The 27,728-nt window shown below is 37.0% G+C and overlaps 1 protein-coding gene across 1 annotated transcript in view; it reads left to right on the top strand.

Annotated features, from left to right (window-relative positions):
• Positions 1-27,728, top strand: part of CDC5L (cell division cycle 5 like) — a 46,792-nt gene that overhangs the window by 2,766 nt on the left and 16,298 nt on the right. Inside the window, exons 2-14 of the mRNA XM_087817421.1 lie at positions 5-108; positions 1,195-1,356; positions 2,418-2,545; positions 3,772-3,871; positions 9,291-9,509; positions 10,962-11,106; positions 12,751-12,939; positions 15,915-16,063; positions 17,880-18,042; positions 19,835-19,999; positions 21,270-21,350; positions 21,633-21,875; positions 24,632-24,829. Of these exons, the coding sequence (XP_087673547.1) occupies positions 5-108; positions 1,195-1,356; positions 2,418-2,545; positions 3,772-3,871; positions 9,291-9,509; positions 10,962-11,106; positions 12,751-12,939; positions 15,915-16,063; positions 17,880-18,042; positions 19,835-19,999; positions 21,270-21,350; positions 21,633-21,875; positions 24,632-24,829 (2,046 nt within the window). The remainder of the gene's footprint in view (positions 1-4; positions 109-1,194; positions 1,357-2,417; positions 2,546-3,771; positions 3,872-9,290; positions 9,510-10,961; positions 11,107-12,750; positions 12,940-15,914; positions 16,064-17,879; positions 18,043-19,834; positions 20,000-21,269; positions 21,351-21,632; positions 21,876-24,631; positions 24,830-27,728) is intronic.

Genomic DNA, 27,728 nt, shown 5'->3' on the forward strand with positions numbered 1-27,728 from the left:
TTAGGATGAAATTCTGAAAGCAGCGGTAATGAAATATGGGAAAAACCAATGGTCTAGGATTGCCTCACTTCTGCATAGAAAATCAGCAAAGCAGTGCAAAGCCAGATGGTATGTACTAGTTAATGAATGGAAAACAGAAGACAACCTTAATTATGATGAGGAAAATGTCAGTTCTTTGAACCTTACCAAAGAAACAGGCATTGTAATATAACAGAAAGGATGCAGTGGGAGATGGGAATTTAGATTTGAGACTTAGCTGTCACTTGCTTCCTGTGTGATATTAGGCAAGTCATATTTCTACCCTCTCTATCCTGCCCCTGTTTTTTCCCTTTTGGGGATAATAATACTTGGCTCTAACTGGTGGAGATATGAGGCTCAAGTGAGTTAATGTGTTTGAGAGTGCTTTGTGAAGCATAAAATAAATCTGTTTTTAGGTATATATGGACTCCAGCTTATAAGTGGATTGTTCTCCAAAAGTTTAAAAGTTGTTCGAACTTTCTTTCCCAAAGAAATGAATGATAAATAATGGTTAACTTTCTAGGTTAGCTCACAATAGTTGAGTTTCCTGATAATACAGTTGAAATGTATATTTGCTACCCCAAAATATAACATAACCCATCACTATACCTGTGGTATTCCCTTTTAAGTCAAAAGATAGTAGACACATTAAACTTTTCATACATGTTCTTGGCATGAGTGATCAGGCCCCAGCCCTGACTCATGTGGTACGAGGGTCATGTTTTTAATCGTACAAGAGTGACCTAATTTGCTAGGCACCTGAGCAGGGGAAAGCATCATAATGTAGAGATTGGACCTCAAAGAGGAAGATGGTCCTCAGTCTGAATAAGTGGTTCTGATTTCTGCTTCTCTTAGTGGAGCTAAGCCCCTACTCTGATGTTTGGTAAGGCTTGTATCTTGTTTGCCAGCCTCTCACCCCGCTAAGTAAACTGGATGGAAAAGGTGGGTTGGATGGGGCATGCGAATAGACAGATAATGACAGTAGTTTCACTTAAATTTAAAAACATCAAACAAAAGCAGTGACTATTCTGTTGTAAAAAAACAGCTTTTGTAATTGAAAGATGAGAATTGCCTTCTGTAATTCTCTGCTGAGAATTACATCAGTGTATCTAATATGTAAATAGGATATTCATGATAGGTGACTGATTACTGTATTAAATTGTATGTTTTTAATAGGTATGAGTGGCTGGATCCAAGCATTAAGAAAACAGAATGGTCCAGAGAAGAAGAGGAAAAACTCTTGCACTTGGCCAAGTTGATGCCAACTCAGTGGAGGACTATCGCTCCAATCATTGGAAGAACAGCTGCCCAGTGCTTGGAACACTATGAATTTCTTCTGTAAGTAAAGCTCCATAAGCAGTATTAAAATGTGTGTATATCTTCTGAATGAGTCTGAATAAACTTCTAGCATTTTCTATCTTTAAACATTTAGTTACAGATCTGATAAAGCTAAAGGAGCTAAAGCTATTGGATTATATACTCCAAATCTCATGTGGTTGGTCAAAATTATTTCTTCTGTTAAATCCTTTTTAAAAGAATAATTTGAAAATGTACAAACCATTCATGTTTATCATAGAAAACCTGGGGGCGGGGGGCTGTGGAAATAGTAAAACAAAAAAAAATCGCTGATACTGCTGAAAGTTAACCACTGGAACATTTTGTTTTGTCACTAATAGTATATATATTTTTTGTATTATATGGCTGTACTGCATTTGTGATTAAGGGACTGCTTGGATCCTATTTTATAGTGAATGGAAACACTCACTGAAATTAGAGGGACTTTTAATATCATTTCTTTCAGGTGAAGCAATAGCAGAAATGCTTTATTTTGTTGATGTCCATCCATTGGTGTGTTTTTTTTTCAGTGTGATTTTTTTAAAAATTGAATTTATTGAGGTGACATTGGTTAATAAAATTATATAGGTTTCAGGGGTATAATTCTACAAAACATCATCTGTACATTGTACTGTGTGCTCACGATCCCAAGTTTCCTTCTGTCACCATTTATCCTCATTTACCCTTTCCTACTTCCCCCCAACCTCCTTTCTCTGGTAATCACCATACTGTTGTCTGTCTGTGAGTTTTGTTTTGCTATTTTTGCTTAATCCCTTCACCCAGCCCCTCTGTCCCCTCCCCTCTGACAGCTGTCAGTCTGTTCTCTATATCTATGAGTCTGTTTCTGTTAGCTTATTTTGTTTATTAGATTCCACATGTAAGTGAAATCATACTGTACTTGTCTTTCTCTGACTGGCTTATTTCACTTAGTATAATACTCTCTATGTCCATCCATGTTGTTTCATTGGGTTTTTGAAGGAAAAGAGTGCCGGCTCTAGGAAGCTTGGTATTTCTAAGGCTAAATGGTGTGATAGTATGACTAACTCATCTGGACTCCTTTCTAGGGATAAAGCGGCCCAAAGAGACAATGAAGAGGAAACAACAGATGATCCACGAAAACTTAAACCTGGAGAAATAGATCCAAATCCTGAAACAAAACCAGCACGGCCTGATCCAATTGATATGGACGAGGGTAAGTATATGCTTGTAAGGAAGTTATTTCTTTGGCGACTCATACACTCCTCAGGCTTCTTTTTAGCCCTTAATTCCTTCCTAAATGCCACTGACATTTTAGAATCCCAGTTCAGTCTGCTGTTGTTATTCTAAGTCTCATTCTAAATGTGTCCAGTCTTCTTTTATAGAGTAATTGCTCTTTTTGGACAGTGTCCCTCTATCTTCTGATTTTTCAATTCCTTTAATAGAATAAGCAATGTAATACTACTGGACAGATTTCCTGGAGGCTAGAGGTAAGCCCTTGATATCCTGTATTCTTATTCTCATTCTGTGGAGAGAGCCAAGAAGTCAGGATTTTGGGCTCCAGTCCTATTAACTACTTTGACTTTAGGCAGGTAATTTAATCTGTGAAAAAGCAATACCACAAGACTAATGGAGACTTAGGATGACTCCTTGAGACATTGAGTCAAGCATCAAAGGAACTGGATTTTAGACCCATGTCTGCCACTTATTAGCTGTGTGACATTAGGCAAGTTGTGTAATCTCTCTGAGCTTTGATTCCATTTCCTGCCAGATGGACAATAGCATTTGTCTTACAGGATTGTTGTGAAGCATTCAGTGAATAATTGTTTAGTTTTGAAAATTTAAAAGTTTGAGGGTAGTGGTTCCCAAAGGCTGACAGTGGCTGTTCTGGTGCATCTTTGTTACCTGGGGAACTTTTAAAAATACAGGTACCAGGGCTTTCCCTGGACATAACTGAGTCAGTAATTTCAGGGGTGGAGGGGCAATCCTGGAATCTGAGTTTTTTCAAAGTTCCCTTGTGATTCCATTGGACAGCCTTGTATAGGAATTGGTCTAAAGCACAGATAATGAATTTATATTCTACTCTGGGGAGCTATGGAAAATATATTGGAGGAGAGAAATTGTTCTGAGGAAAGAGAGGTGTATCGAATGAAGATGATTGATTCCCTTATAAGTAAATAGTAGTTTCATAGTATTTCACAACTTGTGCTTTGCCATTAGTAGATGATAATGAAAGATATGATAATTATAGCCACTTTTTAATGAATACTTGCTAGATGCTTTACCTATTTAATTTTTCTTAGCTCTTAACATCCCTGGTATGTAGGAATTGTTCTCATGTGTAGAAGCTGGGCTTTCTCATCTTGAGCACTAGAGCACCTCTCTTACACGCCTTGTTTCTGTTGGAGAAGAATTTAGTTTTTCTTCTCTTTATTTTTGTAGATGAACTTGAGATGCTTTCTGAAGCTAGAGCCCGCCTGGCTAATACTCAGGGAAAGAAGGCCAAGAGGAAAGCGAGAGAGAAACAGTTGGAAGAAGCAAGGTATGGTTGTTTCCATTCATAGTTGAACAATTAGTCCGTGTATCCTTAGCCAGATAAAACTGCATGGTTTATCCAACCCTGTTGGTGAGTAATAATTAGAATTGTCCAATTCTGGTTTTGGTAATATTCTTTATTACTTTGGAAATGTCTTAGTTTTCCTCCTAATCATTTCAGAATACACACACAAAATTTTTTTTTGGTAAGATACAGCAGAAGTAATGTCCAGATAATTTACTTGGTCTGTTGGATTCTTCTGTTAGCATAAGAGTGCTTCATATGTTGTGGCCTTCTTGGAGTCAGATGGCTGGAGGACACACAGGCTATATGACTTCCGCGTGATTGCCAATTAGTTACTCTCCTTGATTAGTTTTGGGTAGGCACTGACTTAAAACAGGAAAGTTGACTGAAATGGAGGGAATTAATTAACCTTAAACCATATTTTAGGCTTTCACAGAAATTTTTATTTAAAAAGTGAGTGAATTAAGTGTTGCCCTTTATTCAAGGTTTTCTCCACTTTCCCCTCTCTCTTTCCTTTTGGTTAGAGCCATGGTTGACTCTTCATCCTAATGGCCCAGAAGTGGGTAAATGGAAAACCTGAACTGTGTAAGTGCTCAGAAGCTTTTGGAGTTCAGGCATGATGATAACCTCCCTAGCCTACACAGCTGCCTTTTGTCGTCCCCAAGCCAGGAAGTGCTTCCCCACCTGATGACTAGCATTGTGTTGATGGTTTCCCCAGTAATGGCTTTGAAGTGCCAGATCTGGGATGGAGGATTCTTTCTTGTCTGAGGATGCTTGTTGGCATAGCTCGCCAGTCAGTAGCCCAGAAGAGGTTACGATGGGAATATGACTGAGCTGGGACAGTAAGCAAAAACCAAGAGGAGGTACTAAATTTTCAGCCACCTTTCTATTCTGTACATTTGTTAGGGATAAATAATTTGAGTAAGGTTGAAAAAAAGCACTTTTCCATTTTTGTCCATGGTTGGTTGGGAACCAGTTTTTTGTTTTTTTTTTGAGCCTTTTAACCATATGGATTAGGCCCAGGATGTGGCAAGTGCATGTGTGAAAAATCTCCAAGTATGGCTGACATTGCTTTAAGTAAATTTTTTCAGCTTTAAGTTTATCCTACACCTTCTTGTAGATTTTCTTGGAGGGTCTACACATCTTTATAATTTATGTTGTATGTATATCTTGTCATAGACTAGATCAGCGAATTTCAACCTTTTTCATCTCTTAGCACACATAAACTAATTGCTAAAATTGTGCGACACACCAAAAATATATTTTTTGATGATCTCACCAAAAAAAAACAGGTATAATTTTGATTCAGTCACACCAGATGGCTGTTGTTGTGTTGGCTGTTGTCATTTTTTAAAATTTGACAGTCGAAGGGAAAAGAAGTCAGTGCCCTTGACTAAATAGTCAGATATTGCATGTTCTAAAAATTCTTGTGGTATACTGGTGTGCTGTGGCACTCTGGTTTGGAATCCCTGGACTACATTGGTCTGTATGCAAAGTTCAGTGCAAGCCTATTTAAATGCTAAATAACAGATCTATTTTATAACTTAAAGCTTTTTATTGACTACAAAAATAAAACACTTTTCCTTCAGTATTCTATTTTCTTTTGGGAGCATGGTTGATACAATTCTATATAGCTTGGTTATGTTCACTTAATATTATATTGCAGAGGTTTTCTAATGTCATTTGAAGTCTTTATTTTCTTTAAAGAGTGAAGTTACTTTAACTTTTGAAATAAATCCTTCGAAACCTTTCTCAATATAGATGTACATTTATGTGTATGTACACACAAAGTAACATAAGATTAGGTCATACTATGTATACTGTTTTTTAAAAAATTGATTTTTAGAGAGAGAGGAAGGGAGAGGGAGAGAGAAACATTGATGTAAAAGCACAACATCAATCGGCTGCCTCCTGCACCCCCCCTACTGGGGATCGAGCCTGCAACCGGGGCATGTGCCCTGACTGGGATTTGAACTGGCAACCTTTTGGTGCTCGGGTCGATGCCCAACCATCTGAACCACACTGGCCAGGGCCTATATATACTGTTTTGATGAGAATTCAGATGTTAATCTTATTGGGGTTCCCTTGTAAGTGATGAGTCATTTTTCTCTTGCTGCTTTCAAGATTGTCTTTGGCTTTTAGTATTTTTAATGGTGTTTCTCTTTGTGGATTTCTTTATGTTATGTTTATCTTACTTGGAGTTTTGAACTTTCTGGATGTCTAGGTTAATGGTTTTCAGTAAACTTGGGAGATTTTTGGTCATTATTTCATGAAGTATTTTATTTTGCTCCCTTTTTTCTCTCCTTTCCTTTTGCTACTCTTTTTGTGCATATATTGGTGCACTTACTGGTGTTCCACATTTCTATGAGGCTCTGTTCAAATTTCTTCATTCTTTTTTCTCTGTTCTGCAGATTGCATGATCTTTGCCCATCTATCTTCAAGTGTGCTAATTCTTCTGTCAGTTTGAATCTACTGTTGAGCCCCTCTAGTGAAGTTTTCATTCCAGCTTTATGGTTTTCAACTCCAGAATTTCCATGTGGTTCTTTTTAATCATTTCTGTCTCTTTACTGATATTCTCTATTTGATGCAACATTGTCGTCATACCTTTCTCTACTTCTTTAATCATTTTTCCTTTTTGTTCTTTGATCATATTTATAATGGCTCCTTTGAAATCTGTCTGTTAAATCCGACATCTGGTAGCTCTCAGAGACAGTTTCTGTTGCCTGCTTTTTTACTGATGTATGGGGTTATGCTTTCCTGTTTCTTCACATGTCTCATAATCTTTTATTGAGAACTGTAGAACTTAGAGGATATATTAGTAATTCTGGGTACTGGTGTTCCCCCACACCTCCTTGTTATTGTTATTTGCTTGCTTGCTTGTTTAGTAACTGACAGGATTATTTAGTGAAGTCTGTTCTCCCCTTCCCTCATCTCAGAAATGTAAAGCCTCTGATCTTACTTCTCTTGGGGGTGCAGTGTTGGGTATACCCACAGTCACCCTGGGATAACCTGGTTTTGACAGGACTTTATTTGACTTTTTTCCCCCTGGCTACACCCAACTCTACTAATTGCTAGCTGATGGCTTTATTGTTTTCAACAACATTTTGGGGCATAAATTACTCCATAAACTGATCAGTCAAATTTGGGTTCCTTTGAAGGGATAGTTTCTGAGGTCTGGGTTTGATTTGTTCTGATCCCAGGGGAGTTTCTGCCACCTGTCTCTTCCTGTGTTCCTCTCTGGGAAACTAGTGGGCCTACTGCTTATCCTATATTGCCAGTGAAAGGTTCTTCCCAATTGCTTCACCACAACTTCCACTGTTTTTGAGAGTACCCTTAGGATTCACTTCTCCGTGCTCTGTTGCAAATGAAGTTAGTTTCTTTGGGAAGTGATTTGGAGTTCCTGTTTCACTAGTGCACTCTGATGTGCTTGTCTCTGAATGACACACTTACTTTTAGGAGCTGAGTGCTTGGTGAGGGAGTGTGACACTCCAGCTTTCCTTGGCCTGCCTCATCCCACAATCTGGGGCAAAGGCTGTTGGGGCTGTATTATTCTTAGCAGCAGTGTGCTCAGGATAGAGCCTTTGTCTGGGCAGAAGAAGGAAGCCAGTACTTCCTGGCCACTGTGGATGGAACTAGCCTCGGCAGTGGGTATCTGGAGGCAGGGTGAGAAATGCTCCTGGAATAAAAGCCCTCTTACTGGAAGCTGGAGGAGAGACCTAAGAAGCCTGTGTTCTTGGCTGCACCAGTGTGGAGTGGAGTTTCCATCTCCCTGAGCTGGGAGGGAGGAAGAGAGGGGAAGGAATGGGTCTAGATTCAAGTATCACAGACTCACTTTTCTTACCAAGTTTTAGGAGATTTTCTCGAATAAATGTTTCTTCATTTGCTGTATCCCCTTAGGATCCTTTTCAGAGACTTAAAATTATTTAAAAGAAAAAATTTTAAACTAATTTTTGTTAGTTCTGCTAGAAAGTGGTTCTACAGAGTCCCTCAAGCTGGAAGTTGCTCCTATAATTGATTTTTGTGGATTGATATTCCCCCTTTAGTATTGTGAATAACTTCCTCATCATTAAATCATTAAAACTATGGCATCATGGGAAAGTACAATTAAAAAGTAAAAATTAAACAAAATTCCAACTTCCAGTGATTATCACTGTTAATATTTTGGTGGACATCCTTCATATTTCCCCATGCATTTATTCATTAATAGATATACATATAATTTTTACATGTTGCTCTGTAACATGTAGACTTTGAAACAGTTTTTACATAGCAGTGTGTCTTGGGCATCTTTCCATGCCAGAGTAGATTTATAGGCTTTTTAAAGGTTATATGGATGGCTGTATAATGTTCTTTCTTATAGCAATGTATAAATTCATTTAACTAATTTCTTATTGTTGGATATTTAGATTATGTCTGGTTATCCACTATTACAAACAGTGCTTGAAGGACAGCTTTACAGCTAAGTGCTGTTCCTGTTCTTTATTTCCTTAGGCTAAGGCTGGGTTAAAAAATGTGAAAAATTTTAGTGTTTTAATGTATTTTTCCAAGTTCTCTGTGGGGAAAGCTACACCAGTTTACTTTCTTAACTGTCACTGTGGGAGAGTGTCCACTGTTTAGCACCGTTGCCATTAAAACAAGACAAAAAGCTAAATATTAGTAATTAGATATGCAGAAATGGTACTTGTTGATTTAATTTGTGATTTTAGTTAAGTAAACCTTTTGTCATTTCAGCAATTTGTATTTTTTTTCCTTAGTGAACTGTTTATTTTCTTTTGTTTTTTCCCTTGGGTTGCATTAAAAAAATTGCGTCAATTCTTTTTTTTTTTTATAACTTTATTGATTTCAGAGAGAGGAAGGGAGAGGGAGAGAGAGATAGAAACATCAGTGATAAGAGAGTCCTCATTGATTCGCTGCCTCCTTCATGTCCCCGACTGGGGATCGAGCCCACAACCCAGGCATGTGCCCTGACCAGGAATCGAATCGCAATCTCCTGGATCCTAGGTCGATGCTCAACCACAGAGCCATGCCCGGCCGGGCTGCATAGATTCTTGATAACTAACCATTCATAATATTAATTGCAAATATCTTTTCTATTTGCCTTTTAATTTTGCTTTATTTTTTTAAAAATAGTGCTACAGAGATATAAAATTTAAATTTCAAATTGTGGATGTGACTACATTCCCATCCAGAGATATAACATACATATTACAGTTTCTTCTGTTTTTTCTTGTTACATGCGCTTGCCTTTAAATTGAAACTGAACTTTATTTTGGTGAATTGTATGAGGTGAGGATTTCTTTCTTTCTCAAATAACCAAAGAGTTTTCCTGACTTTATTGGATAATCTATCCCTTCCTGGTGGCATCTGATTTTCAAGGTGTTCTTGTGTTCTTTTTCTTCAGGCGTCTTGCTGCCCTCCAGAAGAGAAGAGAACTTCGAGCAGCTGGCATAGAAATTCAGAAGAAGAGAAAAAAGAAAAGAGGAGTTGATTATAATGCTGAAATCCCATTTGAAAAAAAGCCTGCTCTTGGTTTCTATGATACTTCTGAGGAAAACTACCAGGCTCTTGATGCAGATTTCAGGAAGTTAAGACAACAAGATCTTGATGGCGAGCTAAGATCGTAAGTGCCTTTCTGATTTTGAAAATGGAAAGGTACAGCAGGAATTTTATGGAAGGCCATGTAGTATCCTTGTCAGAGCCAGATTTTTATTATTTAGCACATTGTAGTCTATGTATACTTTTATCATTTAATGGGGTCACCTTTCTGAGGAAATCAGTGACCTTAGCTGTTCTGTTTTTAGCATGGAATGCTGTTTGTATCTCTTGAAATGTCAGCACTGTTCTTAGTGAACTGTCTACTCACTGAGTCATAATTTAAGATTTATGTACATTTGTAAACAGGTTAGTTGTTTTAGTAATAGCCTAAAGGAATCTATCAAAATCCGGTCTGGTTCTTTTTGTCTTGCATTGTAAAAATTTTCACTTAATGGGGATAAATAGGTATACTTATAAAATGTTTGTCTTAGGGTACAGAAGATTTTGCGTGTTTTAAGGGATTTTAAGAGTTTCTTTAATTCTTATATCTGAAAATTGTGGGGAGAACCACTTATGATTATCAAAGATTTTTAGTTTTTTACTTCGTGAATGACATTTTATTTCTGTTGCATGAATTGTTACTAAACAACAGATATTAGGCACTGTAAAACAGGATGTACTTCATGGTATTTATTTCTTAAATTAGGACCTTCTTTAGGTAACTTCTACAAATAAAGAGGTTAAAGATGAAAACGAATCATTTGGAAGTTGACTAGATAGGGGGAGAGGATGGCGGGCAGAAAGGGAGGTGGTATTTCTGGAGCTGTTTTTTGTTTGTTTTTTGTTTTTTGTTAATCACCAGAGAGTGGAAGAGGTGTGGGGGGAGAGACAGACACATCAATTGATTGCCTCCTGAAGGCCAGTGCTCCAACCACTGAGCCATTGCAGCCAGGGCATTCCTGGAGCTTTAAAAGTTAGCCTTGGGTTTGTTTTTTTACTTCCTAACAACTCTTTGGTGTAATATGTCAGGACTTAAATGTCCTTTTTAAAAATTTTGTGAATTTAAAAAGTTAGACAATTGAATCAGTTTTAAAGGGGAAAATTTTAAATTTACAATGTTTTAATTTTGTTCCCTTTATATAATTGTTTTCTTTTTACATCATTTTCCTATGTGTACACACATATTTTTATGTGAATATAATATGAAATAGGAATAGTTTTAGGTTTTTATTTTGATGTTATATGTAACATTTAGCTTATAGTCTTTAAAAGTATATCGTTTTTAATATTTAATACTTAAATCATGTAGTGTATCCTATTTTCTTAATTCTGTTTTTATTCTAAGTCCGCATTCTTCTTGAATATAGTAGGTAGTTAATGGCGTAGGAACCAACTTAATGTATATAGTTTTTATCTGTTAATTAGTAATTTTCTTAGAAATGGGATTATTTTGTTCAAAATGTAGGGGTATTTATATGGCTTTTAATGTTATTGCCTATATGTAACTTTTAAAAATCTCTACCTCGATCAATGGCAGTGAAAAAGAAGGACGAGACAGAAAAAAAGATAAGCAGCATTTGAAAAGGAAAAAAGAATCTGATTTACCATCAGCTATTCTTCAAACAAGTGGAGTTTCTGAATTTACTAAAAAGAGAAGCAAACTAGTACTTCCTGCCCCTCAGGTAATATAAAAGCATTATTTTCATGTGTGAACTCATATACTTATCATTTATTCATCAAATATTTGAGGGCTTATGTGCCAAGGTTTTGTGTGGTGTTCAGTGCCCTTAAGAAATTCACGGTGTAGCCCTGGCCAGGTGGCTTGGTTGGTTGGAACGTTGTCCCGTACACCAAAAGGTTGTGGGTTCAATCCCTGCTCTGGGCAACCGGTTGATGTTTCTCTCATGAATGTTTCTCTCACTCTCTCTTGCTTCCTCTCCAAAAAAAAAAATCAATAAGAAAACAGTAACTCATGGTATAATATGTGAGTCACATAAAAATAAGTGATTGTGATATAGCATAATAAATAAGCAACAACTTCTCTGTATAATCATGTTAGGTCTGAAACTGCTCATATGACGGTTTAGCAAGTAGTGTCAGCTGTTAGCAATTTGTCATCAGGTTAGGGCTCTAGGCCTTTTTTTGTGGCAGACCAGAATAAAGGTATTGTGTGACTTTTTGGACTTTAGGCTGCTTACTTTTAGTGAATGTTTTGTCATGTCATACTTAACTTTTTGAGGCAACAGCAATGAAAAATCAATGGGGGAGTTGTGGAGAAGACAGAAACATTTCTTCATTCAGCTCATCACAGGCTGTATTCCTTTGACTTAATTATAGTTGGTTAGAAACACGGGAATTGTGAATAAGTTCTTGTTTTCGTTTGGTTTGAAAGAGTCTGCAGATGGAAAAGGGATGTATTTTTTTTGCCATAGGAGAGGAACTGCCTAAACTCTTGTTCTGTTTTGAGTGATGTAGCTCTGCAAAATTAGTTTAGTGAGCAGAGGGATGGACTTAGGAGGCAAGAGGAGCTTCTCTCCCCAAATGAGTGCACCGGCGGCATCAACACAAGATTCTTTGGCACAAACAAAATAATTTGTCAGATGCTGCCATTCCTAATAGTGATATTTCTTTTTTTTTTTTTTAAATATATCTTTATTGATTTCAGAGAGAGGAAAGGAGAGGGAGAGAGAGACAGAAACATCAATGATGAGAGAGTCATTGATCCAGCCCACAACCGGGGCATGTGCCCTGACCGGGAATTGAACCCTGATTGCCTGGATCCTAGGTCGACACTCAACCGCTGAGCCACGCCTGGCCGGGCTAGTGATATTTCTAAAACTGAGATTTTTGCCTGTTATTTTTTTCCTTAGTACTCCTTAGGATATTTATTTTGGTAAAATTACTAAGATAACACATTTAGGTTTTCTTAAGGATCTTGTGGATTAGTGGGCTCTCCCGTGTGATATTTTAATTGGTTTTCAGTCATTTCCCCATATGATAGTTTTGTACAAACACTAATATTTTATATGATTGATATATTAATATGTTGCTTGGCTTAAAAGGATTTCAGTGTGGAAATACATACAAGGCTTTGCAGCTTGATACCATGGAACACCCCCCCCCCCCACACACACATTTATATAGGAAAGACTTTAAAAAACTGTATTGTGGAAATTTTCAAACCCACAAAAAGTAAAGACAGTGGTACAGTGAACCGTGTATTCATCACACAGCTTCAGCAATTTATCTTTCTGGAATATGGAATTTTTAAGTTGTGGTGTCCTCTGGTTAAAATATTGCTTGCTGTGATAACTTTGTCTTTTTAGATTTCAGATGCAGAACTCCAGGAAGTTGTGAAAGTAGGCCAAGCAAGTGAAATTGCACGTCAAACAGCTGAGGAATCTGGCATTACAAACTCTGCTTCCAGTACCCTTTTGTCTGAGTACAATGTCACTAACAACAGCATTGCCCTTAGAACACCACGAACGCCAGCTTCACAGGACAGAATTCTGCAGGTAAGCTGCCATATAGTAGAGTGAGCATTTCACTTTTTGTTCTTGAAAGTATGAAGCAGAACATTGAGTGGTTTGGTTTTGTTTCTTTTAGAGTAAACAGGTTGAATCCTGAGTGCATGGATCCTAGAGATTTCTGTAGTAGGGAAGCTAAGTCAGCAGATTCAGTAATTAAATGGTTTTCTTTCTACATTTATGAATTCATAGTGGTTTTTTTTTGAAGCCAGCCCTTCTACCTTCATTAGTATTTAGTACCTGTCAGTAAAAAGCACTGCATTTAAAATTGAAATCCTTGAAAGAAGTCAGATGTGTGTAGTCAGTAATTTTTAAAACTACCCTGCATTTCTGTACTTTGCTTGGCATAGGCTGCCGTCAGTACTACCTCCTTCCCTCCCCTTAACACCTGAGGTATACAGCTCTTTGTGTTCTTGGGGTGTCTGCATGCCAGAGAATAGCCAAACTTGACAAAACACTGTTGAGTCTTACTAGCCTTCCATCTCAATTTCCGTTTCTCTAGTAGTCAGAAACACTGTTGTAAGGTCTTGATTCAGGAATTAAGTATCCTGTATGGCTTAGTAAGAAAAAAGTTGTGTCCCTTGTCACTTGCTCTCTAGAGGCACCAATTACAACTCTCTGTCTTTACCACCTTATTGCTAAGGCACTTGTTACATGTTGATTTTTGTTTGGTTTTAGGCATAGTTTTCCACCCAGAATTTGAACATTTGTCTCCCTTACATCCTCTGCCTCTGCCGTGCATACACACTCTTTCCAGTCCCTCATCTTCCGTTATAGTTGTATCATAATTTTGGTTAGCTCCACAGTCGTGGTTTATCTTATGGCTGTGTAGACCATAGTCCGTGCTGAGCCACGAAGTGCCTTATAATTACTGCACAGTATTTTGATTTTCTTTGAGTTAATACTTGTTTTATTCTGTTGTTAAATTTTCTGATTACTTAGCACTAATTCAACTTAAGACTCTACATTAACTGTAAATCTCCTGTGATCTGGGTAAATTTTAGGTATTTTTATCTTTTTGAAGAAGACTTTCCCAGAAATTCTGAATGTTCTGGTCTGGACTGATTACTCTTTAGATCTTGTTTTCAGCTCCTTCTCTTGATTTCCTTTCACTGTCACCCTAGAAATGCCCTTGGATGTCCTCTTTCCTGGCTCCCCTGCCTTTGGCTCTCTTGGCTTACTCCCTTGTTAGTGAAGCATACCTTTCAGTAGCTTTTTCAGGAAGCATTCATGGAAGATGGAATTTTTAAGACCTTGCGGATCTCTGAATTACTATTCTACCTTCTTATTTGATTGGTAGTATAACTGTTTAGAATTCCAAATTGAAATGATTTTTGTTCAGTTTTGAAGGCAGCACTCCAGTGTCTTCTAGCTTCCATTGTTACTGTTGAGACCTCTGGTGCCTGTTCTTTTTCTGGAAGTTTATGTGAGCTTCCCTTTTTCACAAGCATGCTTCTTGGTGTGGGACTGTTTTTAACCATGGTGCGTGCTAGGTACTCTGGATCTTTTCATTCTAGAAAGACTCATGGCCTTCAATTCTGGGAAGTTACTGTATTTTGAAATTTAATAATTTTCTCCCTTTCATTGATCTGGCCTCTTTATCAACCTTACATTTTCTTATTTAAGTAGCTTCCATTCTCCTGCCTGGAAGGCATCAAGCTGGCCAGCCTTTTGGGAACCTAGATGGGGAAAAATGCTTTGTATTTGGAATAGCAAAAAGAACTCACACAGTTGATAATGTGAAATGTAAGGTTCTTTTCATGAATGGTGCATAATGGAATAAGCCTTGTTCCAGTTATCTTCATTTTGCCCTAGAACTTAGTCGTTTAAAACATTGTGTTATACTCATGCTTTCTGTGGGTTAGGAATTCAGACAGGGCATAGAAAGAATGGTTTGTGCATAGGGCCTCAGCTAGGATGAATCAACATTTGTGGGTGACTACTTGATAGAAAGGCCTGGAATCATCTTCTTTCCTTGTTGGGTGTTTGATGCTGGCTGTGGGTTGGGTCTTCACCTGGGAATGTGGAATAAGTATACGCGGCCTCTCCCTGTGGCTTGGGATTTCTCACAGTACGGTGGCATCAAAAGTTGAACTTCTTCTGTGGCCTCTCAGAGCTCCAATGTGAGTGTTGTAGTGAGTGTGGTGGGAAGCCGCATTTTTTTTTCACCCTTGCGTTGGCAGTCAGGCAGTGTCATTTAGTGCTGCTTTCTGCTAGTTATAAGTGAATCCACCTAGATTCGAGAGGAGGGGACGTAGACTCCACCTCATAATGGAAGGAGTGTCAAGGTTGGATTATAACAAGAGCGTGTGAGATGAGAGATAATGGTTATGACTATCTTTAAAAATTATCCTTTACAGACCCTAAATTGGGTATTAAGAGATGTGTAGGTACAGTGATAGTAATGAGTACAGGGTTACAGTGGAGGGACTGAGGTCAAGCAAGACTTCAGAAAGGAGCCTGCCCACATGAGTTTTCTTATGAAGTGATAGGCCAGTTGGTAGTGTCTTAACTTCCCAGTAGGAGAATCTGGGATTCAGAGAGGCTAATGAAGACTAGATATACAATTAATGGTAAAGCTAGATTAAAGTTTAGTTGTTCTGACATTTAGCCTAAGCTCACATTGGGAAATTTGAATTCTTAGTTCTTTATGATTATAGAGAGGTTTGGTGCAGGTAGTTGGAGAGGCTTTTGGGTAAATGGTAATGTCACATGCGAGGCCACAAAAGCATTTCTTGACATATAAAACTTTGCCCTTAAGCTTTTGAGGTGCTATGTTAGGTTGACAGAAGGAATGGAAGTATCGAATCTGCCATGGTCCACTAGTCATTTCTCTTTTGGTTTTCACTGAGAAAATGTATAAGAATTTTGCCTGTTTTAAGATTTGTATAGTAGAACCAGAAGAGAGGATTGTTCTGTCTTCTGTCTAAACTTTTAAAATACTTTATTTTCTCATTAATCAGGAAGCCCAGAACCTCATGGCCCTGACCAATGTGGATACCCCATTAAAAGGTGGACTTAACACACCTTTGCACGAGAGTGATTTCTCAGGTGTGACTCCACAGCGACAGGTTGTACAGACTCCAAACACAGTTCTTTCTACCCCATTCAGGTATTGTAAATAAGCACATGTTTTCTGTTTTAGATAAACTTGAATTTGAGGACTTGGACAACATGTTTGCTTTAGTAATGTTAACAGAGAATGGAAATAAATGATCAACTTGCCTTTTTGATTTTTCCTCACATTAGTAAATAACATAATAGTATCCAGGAAATGGTTAAATACTATATGGAGCTTACCTCTTTTTGTAGAGTTTCTGATGCTAACACCCTGTTTCTGAATACTTTTTATCTGATTTAAAAGAGCAGATCAATCTGTTATTAATCATCATTTGGTGAATTTGATAAAAATCATAATCCTTTTTATGTATGTATACTATTGCTTTCCCCCCAACATTTTATTATGAAAATTTCTGACATTCAGAGAGGTTGAAAGAATGGTAAAGCAAACTTCCCCATACCTACCACCTAGATTCTAACTAGTTGTTAACATTTTACTGTGTTTGTTTTATCACATATCCATCCATCATCTATCAATCTACTTTATTGTAATACATTTCAGAGTAATTTGCAGGTATCAGTTTATTTCACACTTCCTTGTTTATATCATTAACTATAATTCAGAGTTCAGTATTTGTTTGCAGTTCTTTTATTTTAAAGAATTTTTAAGATACAAACATTATAGAAGCAAGTTGTATTAAATGGAATTTAAGCTTTTAAAGGTTGGAAATACTTGGGGTTTACTTTTTTTTTTTTTTAATTCTCACCTGAGGATATTTTTTCCATAGCTTTTCAGAGAGAGTAGAAGGGAGAGAGAGAAACATTGATTGGCTGCCTCCCACTCTTGCCCCAACCGGGGTTGGAGCCTGCAACCGAGGTATGCGCCTTTGGCTGAAGTCGAATCCAGGACCCCTCTTTCTGAGGGCTAATGCTCTAACCACTGAGCAAAACCAGCTAGAGCTTTACTTTTAATTTTAAACATTAGGATATGCTCCCCCACTGGTTGTTTAGATGGGAAGCATATGGCTATTAGAGCCGTACATGACAGCAGGATCAAGAAACATTGGCAGCCAAATCCTTATATAGTAACACTTCTTGCAAGGCTTGTAAGAGAGCCTAATCCCTCTTTTCCTGTGTATGTCTTGTCTTTCAACTAGATTGTAAGCTCCTTGGGGGCAGGGACCATGTCTTGTATGATAACACCTCACTTCACCTCTGGGGAGCAGCTGTCTGGCAGCATCACCTGTCTGGAACACACCCAAGATACAGGAAGTAAGCAACCAAAATAAAAAAAGGCTTTGGACAATTAAAATTTAAGTTGCAAAGGCTATGGACTTTATTCCTAAGAGATTCTCTTAGTTCTCACTCACAACTATTCATATTTAGATATGATTCCAAAGAAAATATGAGGAGAGGAACTACTTACAGTATGCACACTGATGGTAATGATGTGATAGCCAGTAGAGGCAGGGAGCATAGAAATGACCAGATGAAGACCCTCAACTCAAACTGAGAGCCTGGGGTCTTTGACTGTGGTGGCTCTCCTCTCTGGCCACTGTGTGTTCTTAGCCGCCCTACTGCATCAAGAAAAAGTTGAGATGTTTGATGGATCTAGTTTAGGAAAGCAAGAAATGTCACGTAATGCCTTTATTTGAAGTCATTAAAATAAAAATACTGTGTGTAAATAATAAGCTAGCTGAGCCAAACCTTTATTTTAACCTAGAGATCTAATCCTAAAACCAGGTAGGGAGACAGAATTTCTGGAGTCTTTATTGCGTTCCTTGTAAAATAACTTAAGTGAAAAACAATTGAAAGCACAATACAAATAAAAGTGGCACTTTTATTAATTAGAATTTTTGTCTTTCTAGGACTCCCTCTCATGGATCTGAAGGGCTGACTCCCCGGAGTGGAACAACTCCCAAACCAGTTGTTAACTCCACCCCGGGTAGAACTCCTCTTCGAGACAAGTTAAACATTAATCCTGAGGATGGAATGGCAGATTACAGTGATCCCTCTTATGTGAAGCAGATGGTACATGTCAATTCCTTTTTAATACTCTTAAAAATTTTTTTTATATCTTAGGAGTGCCAAATTAAAATTTCCTCCCTCCCCAGTCAGTGCATATTACATATATCTTAAGAATCTATACACCTATGGATATCAGAAAAGAAAAATAATTTGCAGTACTTAAGAAGGGAAACTTAATCTCATATGCCTTTTTTTTCTTAATACGTCTGTGAGTATTGATTATGTTTATAGTAATACTCCTTGTACCTTTTATTTTAATTTTTATCATTTACTAATCAATACTTTCTTGAATGACACATTTATTTAAAATTTTTTTATTTCTGTAAAATAAATCATTAGTTTCGAATGCCTCAAATCAAATTTAGACCCTTGATTCTTGTTAGCTCTGTACTTCTGCAAGGACACATCTATATCTCAAAGCCAAGTTAATTTGATGTTTATTGCTGATCTTAGTGAAGATTTTTTTCATATGTTTTGCATGGTGATGTAGAAAGGTAATTATAAAAGTTGCAGTTTCGCTCTGCCCATGTTACTGCTTTTATTACATCACTATTTTGCCTTATTATGTGATGCCACAGAAAATCATTGTGAGATATTTATTTTTATAATAAGTTCCAATGATGTTGGCCCATTTTCAGTTTACAAATTCTAACTTTATTATATAGATTTGGTTAGAGTTTTTTGTTGTTTTAGTATGTTTTTATTGATTTCAGAGAGAGAGAGAGAAAGGGAGATAGAAACATCAGTGGTGAGAGAGAGTCATTGATTGGCTGCCTCCTGCACACACCCTCTGCTGGGGATTGAGCCCGAAACCCAGGCTTGTGCCCTGACTGGGAATCGAACTTCGATCTCCTGGATCATAGGTTGATGCTCAACTGCTGAGCCATGTTGGCTGGGCTAGATTTTTTTTTAATGCCAAAATTGATACTAACTAATGCTAACTCTGAATTGCTACCTAAGAATTAAATGAAGAATGTAATGTGTGCAAAGCACAGATCTGGACACTTCAGGGGATCTAAAGTTGAGTAAAGATGTTCTTTGTCTTAAAGTTTATACTCTGGAGAGATTGGCAGTACTAAACCAAGTTAAAAATAATTATAATATAAGAACAAAGTAAGCACCAGTATGCTTATTTAGGGTGGCCAAAGAAAGAAATAATATTTGTTGGGTGGGTATTAGGAAAGCCTTCGTTGACGAGGTATGCTCAGAAGGAAGGTGGTGGCTGTCCCAGATGGAGGCCACAGCATGAGTATGTGTGGAGCATGTTTTTAGCAACTCATCTGGTTTTTACACCTAACAGGTATAATGAAGCAGTGGGGAGTGAATTGGAAAGGTGAGCCAACGATATACTGAGGAAAACTGACCACATTGGACTGTTTTTTAGCCTGGCATATGATACAGTCTTTCTATTAAACACAAACACACACCCAAATTCAGGCATATTTTTCAGATTAGATTTTATTCGCCCAAAGATAAAGTAACTTTTGAACTTGTTCTTTTATTTGCTGTTAAGTTTGTGTCAGAAATGTTTTTCTTAAATAGAAATAGGACATTTTTTGCCCCTGCAGAAGTACTCCCAAGTCTTCTATTAGAATATCCCAGAGTAACTTCACTGATTTCAAATTGATTTGTCTTAATGTAAGGAAGAAACAGAAATTTAAAAACTTTTCTCAGCTCTGAAGTTAGGGATCATTTTCTAGAATTAAAATTAGGCTGATTATTTTTTAGAAACTCATAAAGTATTGGTTGAATACTTAATGTTTATGAATTGAGAAGGACTAATTTTTTTCTACAGGAAAGAGAGTCTCGTGAACACCTCCGTTTAGGGTTGATGGGTCTTCCTGCCCCTAAGAATGACTTTGAAATTGTTCTACCAGAAAATGCTGAGAAGGAGTTGGAAGACCGTGAAATAGATGATACATACATTGAAGATGCTGCTGATGTGGATGCACGAAAGCAGGTGGGTCATCGTGCTGGAAAGGAAGGAAGTGTGAGTTTGCTGAATTGTCACTGGGCTGAAAGAATGAAGAATGGCCATTAAATGTCTCAAGATCTCTACTAAAAGTTTTTTTCAGTATTTAAAAGAATTACCGTAAATTACTTATATTGTTAATAGTATATAATCACAAAATTAATGATATACTCAGAATATCTTGGTAGGCATTCTTAACATGTGTATATATATGTCAGTTTAAATACCCTTTGTACAATTCATTATGCTTTCTTAAAATACACAGTAGTCTTTTAGACATTGCTTTTTACTCTAGTCAAGAAAAAGTGTTACTGATCAGTCTTAAAAACAAGTACATTTGGATTGGTTGAGTAAATGGTTTTAGGTCAGCGTAAACTAATAAAAAAATGTGGATTTGGAAATTTAGAGAAAGTGTGCCAGAATAATAATAGTAACGCTTTGTACTAATATGTCTTGTAGTTAATTACTTTCTCATTCTCACATGTGATGTAAATAGGATAAGTACCTGTATTAGCTTCATTTTAGAAATGAGGAAACAGGCTCAGGTGAATTAAGTTAACTTTCCCAGGTCTCATGGCTGGAAAGTGGTGAGTCTTGAACTAAAACTGAGATCGAGTGAATTCCCTTTCAGGAATTCCTCCTCAGTATAGTTCAGGATGGTTTTAGAAGTTGAATAATTTCATGGGATTGCAGTGAGAATGATATCACTGGAAATCATATTTTAGAGGAAACAACATGAATGTGCTTTTAGATGGGAATACAGAATAGTACTTTTTGTATTTAGTTCTCTTAGTTACTTTGAGATACATTTAGTCAGAAATAGTGTGAAATTCTAATGTGTTATTCCATATTGTTCATAATTTGAGGATCAAGAAACTACACTCATTGGCTGGATTTTTAAATTAAAATAATGGTAGCTTTGGGGTGGACAAAAAGGGTTGTGTTGCAGAAGGAATAATCCACTCGAAGTTTAGGATTCTGATTTATACAAGAAAAGGATAATTATCCGATGGATACAGGCATATAAATTTGGAGAGTACTCTAGTAGATGTTGGAAGTTCTTAGTTTCTGTTTTACTGAGTGAATGAATAGATGAATTAATCTCTGTTGCCTTATATGGCCTTTCTACAAACTTACAGATGTCTGTAGCTTTAGCTCTTGAACATATATGTTCTTATAGATTAAAGTGTTTTCAACTTTATTGAAATGTGTTGAGTACTGTATAACTGCAGTAATGGATATCAACATAATTTTTTAGGCCATACGAGATGCAGAGCGTGTAAAGGAAATGAAGAGAATGCACAAAGCTGTTCAAAAAGATCTTCCAAGACCATCAGAAGTAAGTGCAGAATTTTTGGCTGAGAAAGTTTTAAGTTTCTTTTCATGTGATTGATGCTTTTTAAAATATCATTCATAAAGTCCATAAAACAAAATTTTATCTACTCTGGAATATTGTGAAGCAGTTCCCAGATCTAGTCACTGGTAAATAAGAATTTAAAAAGGAAAAAAAAGGATTTCTTTTGAAAATGTATAACTGCTATTTAATTCATGCTAGAACAAGTAATAATGTTAATCTGTTGCAGTGATATGTTTGGTAATTTTACTTATTTTAAAATTTTAGGTTAATGAAACTATTCTAAGACCCTTAAATGTAGAACCACCGTTAACAGATTTACAGAAAAGTGAAGAACTAATAAAAAAAGAAATGATCACAATGCTTCATTATGACCTTCTACATCACCCTTATGAACCATCTGGAAATAAAAAAGGAAAAACTGTAGGATTTGCTACCAATAATTCAGAGCACATTGCCTATCTGGAACATAACCCTTATGAAAAGTTCGCTAAAGAAGAGCTGAAGAAGGTATGATTGAGCAGGAATATTTCTGTCTTGAGATTTAAGTAGTTGGTTGATACTGTGTATCACAGACAAATATTAACTTCTTTTCCCATATTGATATTCATAAACAGCTGACATGGTTAGGAGATAAATGTTCCTATTAAGTGTTATGTTCAGTGATAGACCTTTATTAAACACTGGCTCTGGTGGCAGGGTGTTTTTGTTTAATGGGTTTGTGCCTGATTGACAGTTGCTACAGTTGCTGTTTTCTCTCTTTAACTCTGCTCTCTGAATAGAATCGAATGCCTTTAATACTTATACCGCACTTATTTAGACTAATATAAAAAAATAATACTATATTTAAATGTTTACAGATTAAACTTTTTACCTATTCAAAGAAAGGAAATATTTTTTACTGAATTTATTTCCCTGACATGATTTTCCCCTGTCCTTTTGGATGAGGAAAGAAATATTTTTTGCATAAAGTCTGTCCTGCCTCTTCCTCTCTGTATGTATTCTTTCTCCTCTGACAGAGCAAACAGTTGTGATTGTGAACAGAAATCTGTACAATGGTGTAAGAAAGTACAATTGGTTTCATGGTTGGAAGCAGAGTGGTCATTAGCTTAAAAGTCTTTTTTCTTTAGTGTTTATCCCTGAGGGGCAATGATAGACCCATTGATTGGAATGTGCAAATGTATAATTGGGAGAAAACAAATACGATTCTTTTTTCTGTTTTCTCTCCTGCACTTTTTCTCTCCCTTTTTCTTTTTCTTTCTTTGTCTTTTTCTTATTGATACATGTTTATTCTTGATACATGTTTACAAGTGATACATGTTTATTATAGGAATTTTAGAAAATAGAGAAAGGGAGGAGGGTTTAGATTTATATTTCAAAATTTGCCCCTAATTTATGAGGAACTTTGAGTTACTTCTTTAAAATAAGTGCAGTGGGAAACTGACATCTGTTGAGTGCCTGTGCTGTGGTAGGCACATTTGATCATTGAACTGGGGTTGAGAATTAGACTATGAACTTGATACTTGAACAGTTTTCTCTTTTTAGAGTAAAAACATGAGGGAAGATAGCATTTAGGAAATAAGGTTTTCTAAATTAATTGTATGTATGGACACCTGAAATGAGGATCACATTTGCCCTGGCCAGTGTGGCTCAGTTGGCTGGAGCATCATTCTGTACACTCAAAAGTTGTGGGTTCCATTCCTGGTCAGGGCACGCACCTAGGTTCTGCAGGTTTTTTCCCTGGTCAGGTACATACAGGCGGCTGATTGATGTTTCTCACATCATCCAACCTCCCTCCCTCCCTCCCTTCCTTCTTCCCTCCTTCTTTCTCAGAGATTCTGTAGGGGATACATTCTAATAAAATTTTTGAAAGTAGTAATTGTAAATAGTGCTTTGTAATTATTTAAAACCGTTAAATTAGTTTAAATATTTTCCCACATTTTATTTATTTATCATCCTGTTTGTTCCAAAAAGAACTTGAAGCAGCTGTTTACTTAGCAGATCCTTTATGGGCAGTTTAAAGATAACTTAGCTCTACCTTCTTGTAATAACTATAAGAGCTGAACTTGTAAACTTTTATTATGTACAGTTGCAGAGTAGAATACCATTTCTCTTACAGTAAAGTGTCAAATTTTCATTAAGTATGTTAAAATTGGTTTCTGTTATTTCGTCTAAGAGGTATTATTTAAAAGTATCAATTTTTTATCTTCTTTAGACATTTTTTATATTTTTTGTTTAAATTTTTTGTATGCTGATCATTTCTCTTTAATTTTATGTATTTTGATCTCTGTTTATTTTCTGATAGTAAGAATGATTTCTAGTTAGAATGACTGAGAGCTTTCTATAAAGCACAAAAAGTGGTTGTCAGTTTTTCACGAGCCATGAAGCAGAGGGCTGGAAGAAGTCCATGTGGTATGCTCACAGAGTCGGTACCCAGTCTAGTGTTGGGCTAGGCGCTCTGTGTATTATCCCCATTTTAGAGATGAGAAATGAGTTCAGAGATGTTAAGCATGTCCAGACAACTACTTAAAATGGTAAAGCTGTGGTTTGAACCCAGGCTTGTCCAACTCCCCCTCATTCTGTCATTTTAAACTGTTTCTTTAGTAGTGAACTAAAGCTGGTTTGTGATCCATCATTATTTGATTTCTGCCCCCAATCTCATTCTCTAGCAGTGTCAGGGAAATTCTCTCAAATGAGAAAAAAGGCCTGGGTTAAAAAACTGCCTAATTCCCTTTCATGATCCTGTGAGGTCCTAAGTGTAGATAGGGATGGTAGAATGGAAGCTCACTCAAGTGATTTTTGGCTTGGTCATGATCCTGCCTTGCTTGCTAACTAATGATATGCTCTTGAATAGCCTTTTAATCTTTCTGAGCCTTAGTTTCATCAACTTTAAAATGAGGTTAATATTGGCTACTTTCTAAGATGATTGTGTTATTTGGAGGTAATATAGGTAAAACCATTAAATCCAGTTCCTGGCACACAGTAGACATCTGAGAAATGGTAGCTGTTATTATAATGAGTGAAGGCAAAGGATGTTTATATTATTGGGGCTATATGGGTGCTTGACTTTTCAGACCAGTCTGCATTGGTTACAGGCTTCATTATTCATTTTGCTTAGGCGTTGTTTCTCCCTTCCAAGAAGCAACCAGTCAACTAGAACTCCTTGCCTTCGTCCAAAGGAGGAGGAAAAACTAGTCTTTTAAAGCTCTCTGTTGATGGCAGGTTTTTCTAGTACTCAGACTTACTGAAATTATTATCTTGAACAGGCCCAAGATGTTCTGGCACAGGAGATGGAAGTGGTAAAACAAGGTATGAGCCATGGAGAACTCTCAAGTGAAGCTTATAACCAGGTGTGGGAGGAATGCTACAGTCAAGTTTTGTATCTCCCTGGGCAGAGCCGCTATACACGGGCCAACCTAGCAAGCAAAAAGGACAGAATTGAGTCACTTGAGAAGAGGCTTGAGGTTGGTATCCTTTTAACATTCTAATTTAAATGTACTTTGATTAAAATAATGAACCGCTTGGCCGGTGTGGCTCAGGGGATGAACATCGACCTCTATGATCCAGGAGATCGAGGTTCGATTCCTGGTGAGGACACATGCCTGGGTTGCAGGCTCGATCCTCAGTGGGAGGCGTGCAAGAGGCAGCCGATCAATGACTCTCTCCCTCTCCCCCCTCTCTGAAATCAGTAAAGATATATTACAAAAATAAAATAAAATAATGAACCAAGTAATACCACTGGAAACTTCAGAAAAATAGACTTGAAGTGATTTGCCTTTGCAGTTCTTGAGGGAAAACTACACCGAAGTGTTTGATCCTCTTTGGCTTTCTTTCTTTGTTGGATTTTCAGAGTTGCTGGCCTTCATGATGAAGAGTGTCCTCCACGTTGGCCACAGGTCAACAGAATCTTTTAGATGGAGCAAGGAGCCAAGAAGTTAACACTAGTCACTCAGAACAATGTAGATCAGTGCTAGAGTAGCTTGTTTTCTCTAAGAAGGAAACTCAGTGGTACCAAGGAGCCTTTTTTCTAGAGCCAAAAGAGCACATTTATAAAACTTGAGTACCTTTTGTTCATTCTCTGATTCCTATGAGTTTGGTATAGAGCGCTGAGTTGGATTACCTAGACAATGGCTTCCATGATTTTTCATATCTCTGAAAATGTTGAAATGTACCAGATGGTAGTTTCATGACATGTGGTTTCTTAATATTGTCTGCATTTTTTGAATTTCAGAATCCGTGTAGGCATTTTGCCAGTGGCATGCAAATTGTGGTTCATGGACCACTAGGCTGCCTTGTGGATTCTTAATGGTGGTCTTTGGGGATGTTTCTGAGGCCAAGTTGGAGTGGGAAGGAGAAAGGGGTGCTTCATGCAATCACATGCAGAAAATAGCCTCAATTTTCTCTTATGTGATTGCCAGTTTCTCTTTATAGAAAGCATATTTGAAACAATTTTTATTTAGGGTTAAAATAAAAAATGGTAAAATTTACTGGGGTGTTTGGGACTGTGTGGGGTTAGGAACATGAACAGGAAAAAGCAGTATCTTTTTTTTTCTTTAATTCTTTAATTCCCACCCAGAATGGGGATTGAACCTGCAACCTTTTGGTGTGTGGGACGATGCTCCAACCAGCTGAGCCACCCAGCTGAGCCACCCGGCTGGGATGTAAAGGTCTTTTTAATTATAGTTGACATACAATATTATATTAGTTTCAGGTATACAGTGTAGTGATTTGACGTTTATTTATTATCTTACGAAGTGATCACTATGAGAAGTCTGGTAACCATCTATCACTGTACAAGTTATTGTGATATTTACTGTGTTCCCTAGGCTCTGTTACATCCTGTGACTTATTTATAACTATAAGTTTGTACCTCTCAATCCCCTTCACCTTTTTACGCATCCTCCCATCACTAAACCCTCTGGCATCTATCAGTCTGTATGAGTCTGCTTTGTTTTGGTCAGTTGCTTAGTTTTTTAGAGCCCGCATATAAGTGAAACGGTGTCTTTCTCTGACTTATTTTACTTGGCATATACCCTCTAGGTTCATCCATGCCCCAGATGGCAAGATTCCATTCTTTTCTATGGCTGAGTAATATTATGTTGTATGTATATGTAAATCTCACATTGTCTTTATCCATTCATTTATGGATGGACATCTAGGTTGCTTCTGTATTGTGGCTATTGTAAATAATGCTGCAGTGAACATAAGGGTGTGTATATCTTTTCAAATTAATGTTTTCACTTTCTTTAGATAAATGCCCCAAACTGAAATTGCTGAATTGTATGGTATTTCTATTTTTAATTTTTTGTGGAACCTCCATACTGTTTTTCATGGTGGCTGTGCCAGTTTACAATTTTACCAACAGTGTACAAGGATTTCCTTTTCTCCACATCTTCACCAACACTAGCTATTTCTTGTCTTTTTTTATGACAGTCGTTCTGACAGGTGAGAGAATATCTCGTTGTGGTTTTTACTTGCCTTTCCCTGATAATTAATGATGTCGAGCCTCTTTTCATGTCTGTTCGCCATCTGTATGGCTTTTTTGGAGAAATGTCTGTTCAGGTCCTCTGCCCATTTTAAATTGGATTATGTGTTCTTTTGATGCTGAGTTTTATAAGTTCTTTATATATTTTGGATTACAACCACGCAAGTATCTTCTTCCACTTAGTAGGTTGCCTTTTTGTTTTCTTGATGGTTTCCTTCACTGTGCAAAAGCCTTATTTTTAATTTTGTTACCCTTGCCCAAGGAGACACATCCAAGAAGAAAAAGCAGTATCTTTTTATTTGAAGTTATTCTAAGTTTTAATTTTACTTTTAATATCACATGTATAGGCACATGATGGCTGATGCCCGTGAACCTCTTTTATCATTTAGTGGGAAATCAGAATTTGTTTTTGAAGTCATTCTCATCTTGGATGAAATTCTAGCAGTCCAGTGTTGCTGCTTATTCTGGTTGTATTACTAACTTCCAGCAGGGGGTGCTGTTGCTCTCTTTTAATTCACAGAGGGAAAATAGAACATCAGTGGTTAAATTTTAAGTTATATTTTCTGTTGTGTAGGCTTCATTTCTTATAAATGGTAGTTAGCAGTGTAATTCTGATCTAAGGTCAGCCTCATAGTTGATTGGAAAGCCATTTGGAAAGCTTTCTTGTAACATTTATATATAAATACTTAGGTCTCTCACTTAGTTAGAAAATCTTCTCATTTGAGGTGGGTAAAGTCTTCCTGCCTCAAATTGTAAGGACATTTTGTGCTGTTTAAAAATGTAAAAAAAAGTTTTTCCCTAAATCTCAATTACTTTGTTGAGGCACTAACTTTCATGACAGCAAATAAATGTGTCACAAAGTGAGTGGTGCCATAAAG

Source organism: Miniopterus natalensis, chromosome 5 (genome assembly GCF_054644295.1).
Source record: "Miniopterus natalensis isolate mMinNat1 chromosome 5, mMinNat1.hap1, whole genome shotgun sequence".
NCBI classification, from domain to species: domain Eukaryota; kingdom Metazoa; phylum Chordata; class Mammalia; order Chiroptera; family Miniopteridae; genus Miniopterus; species Miniopterus natalensis.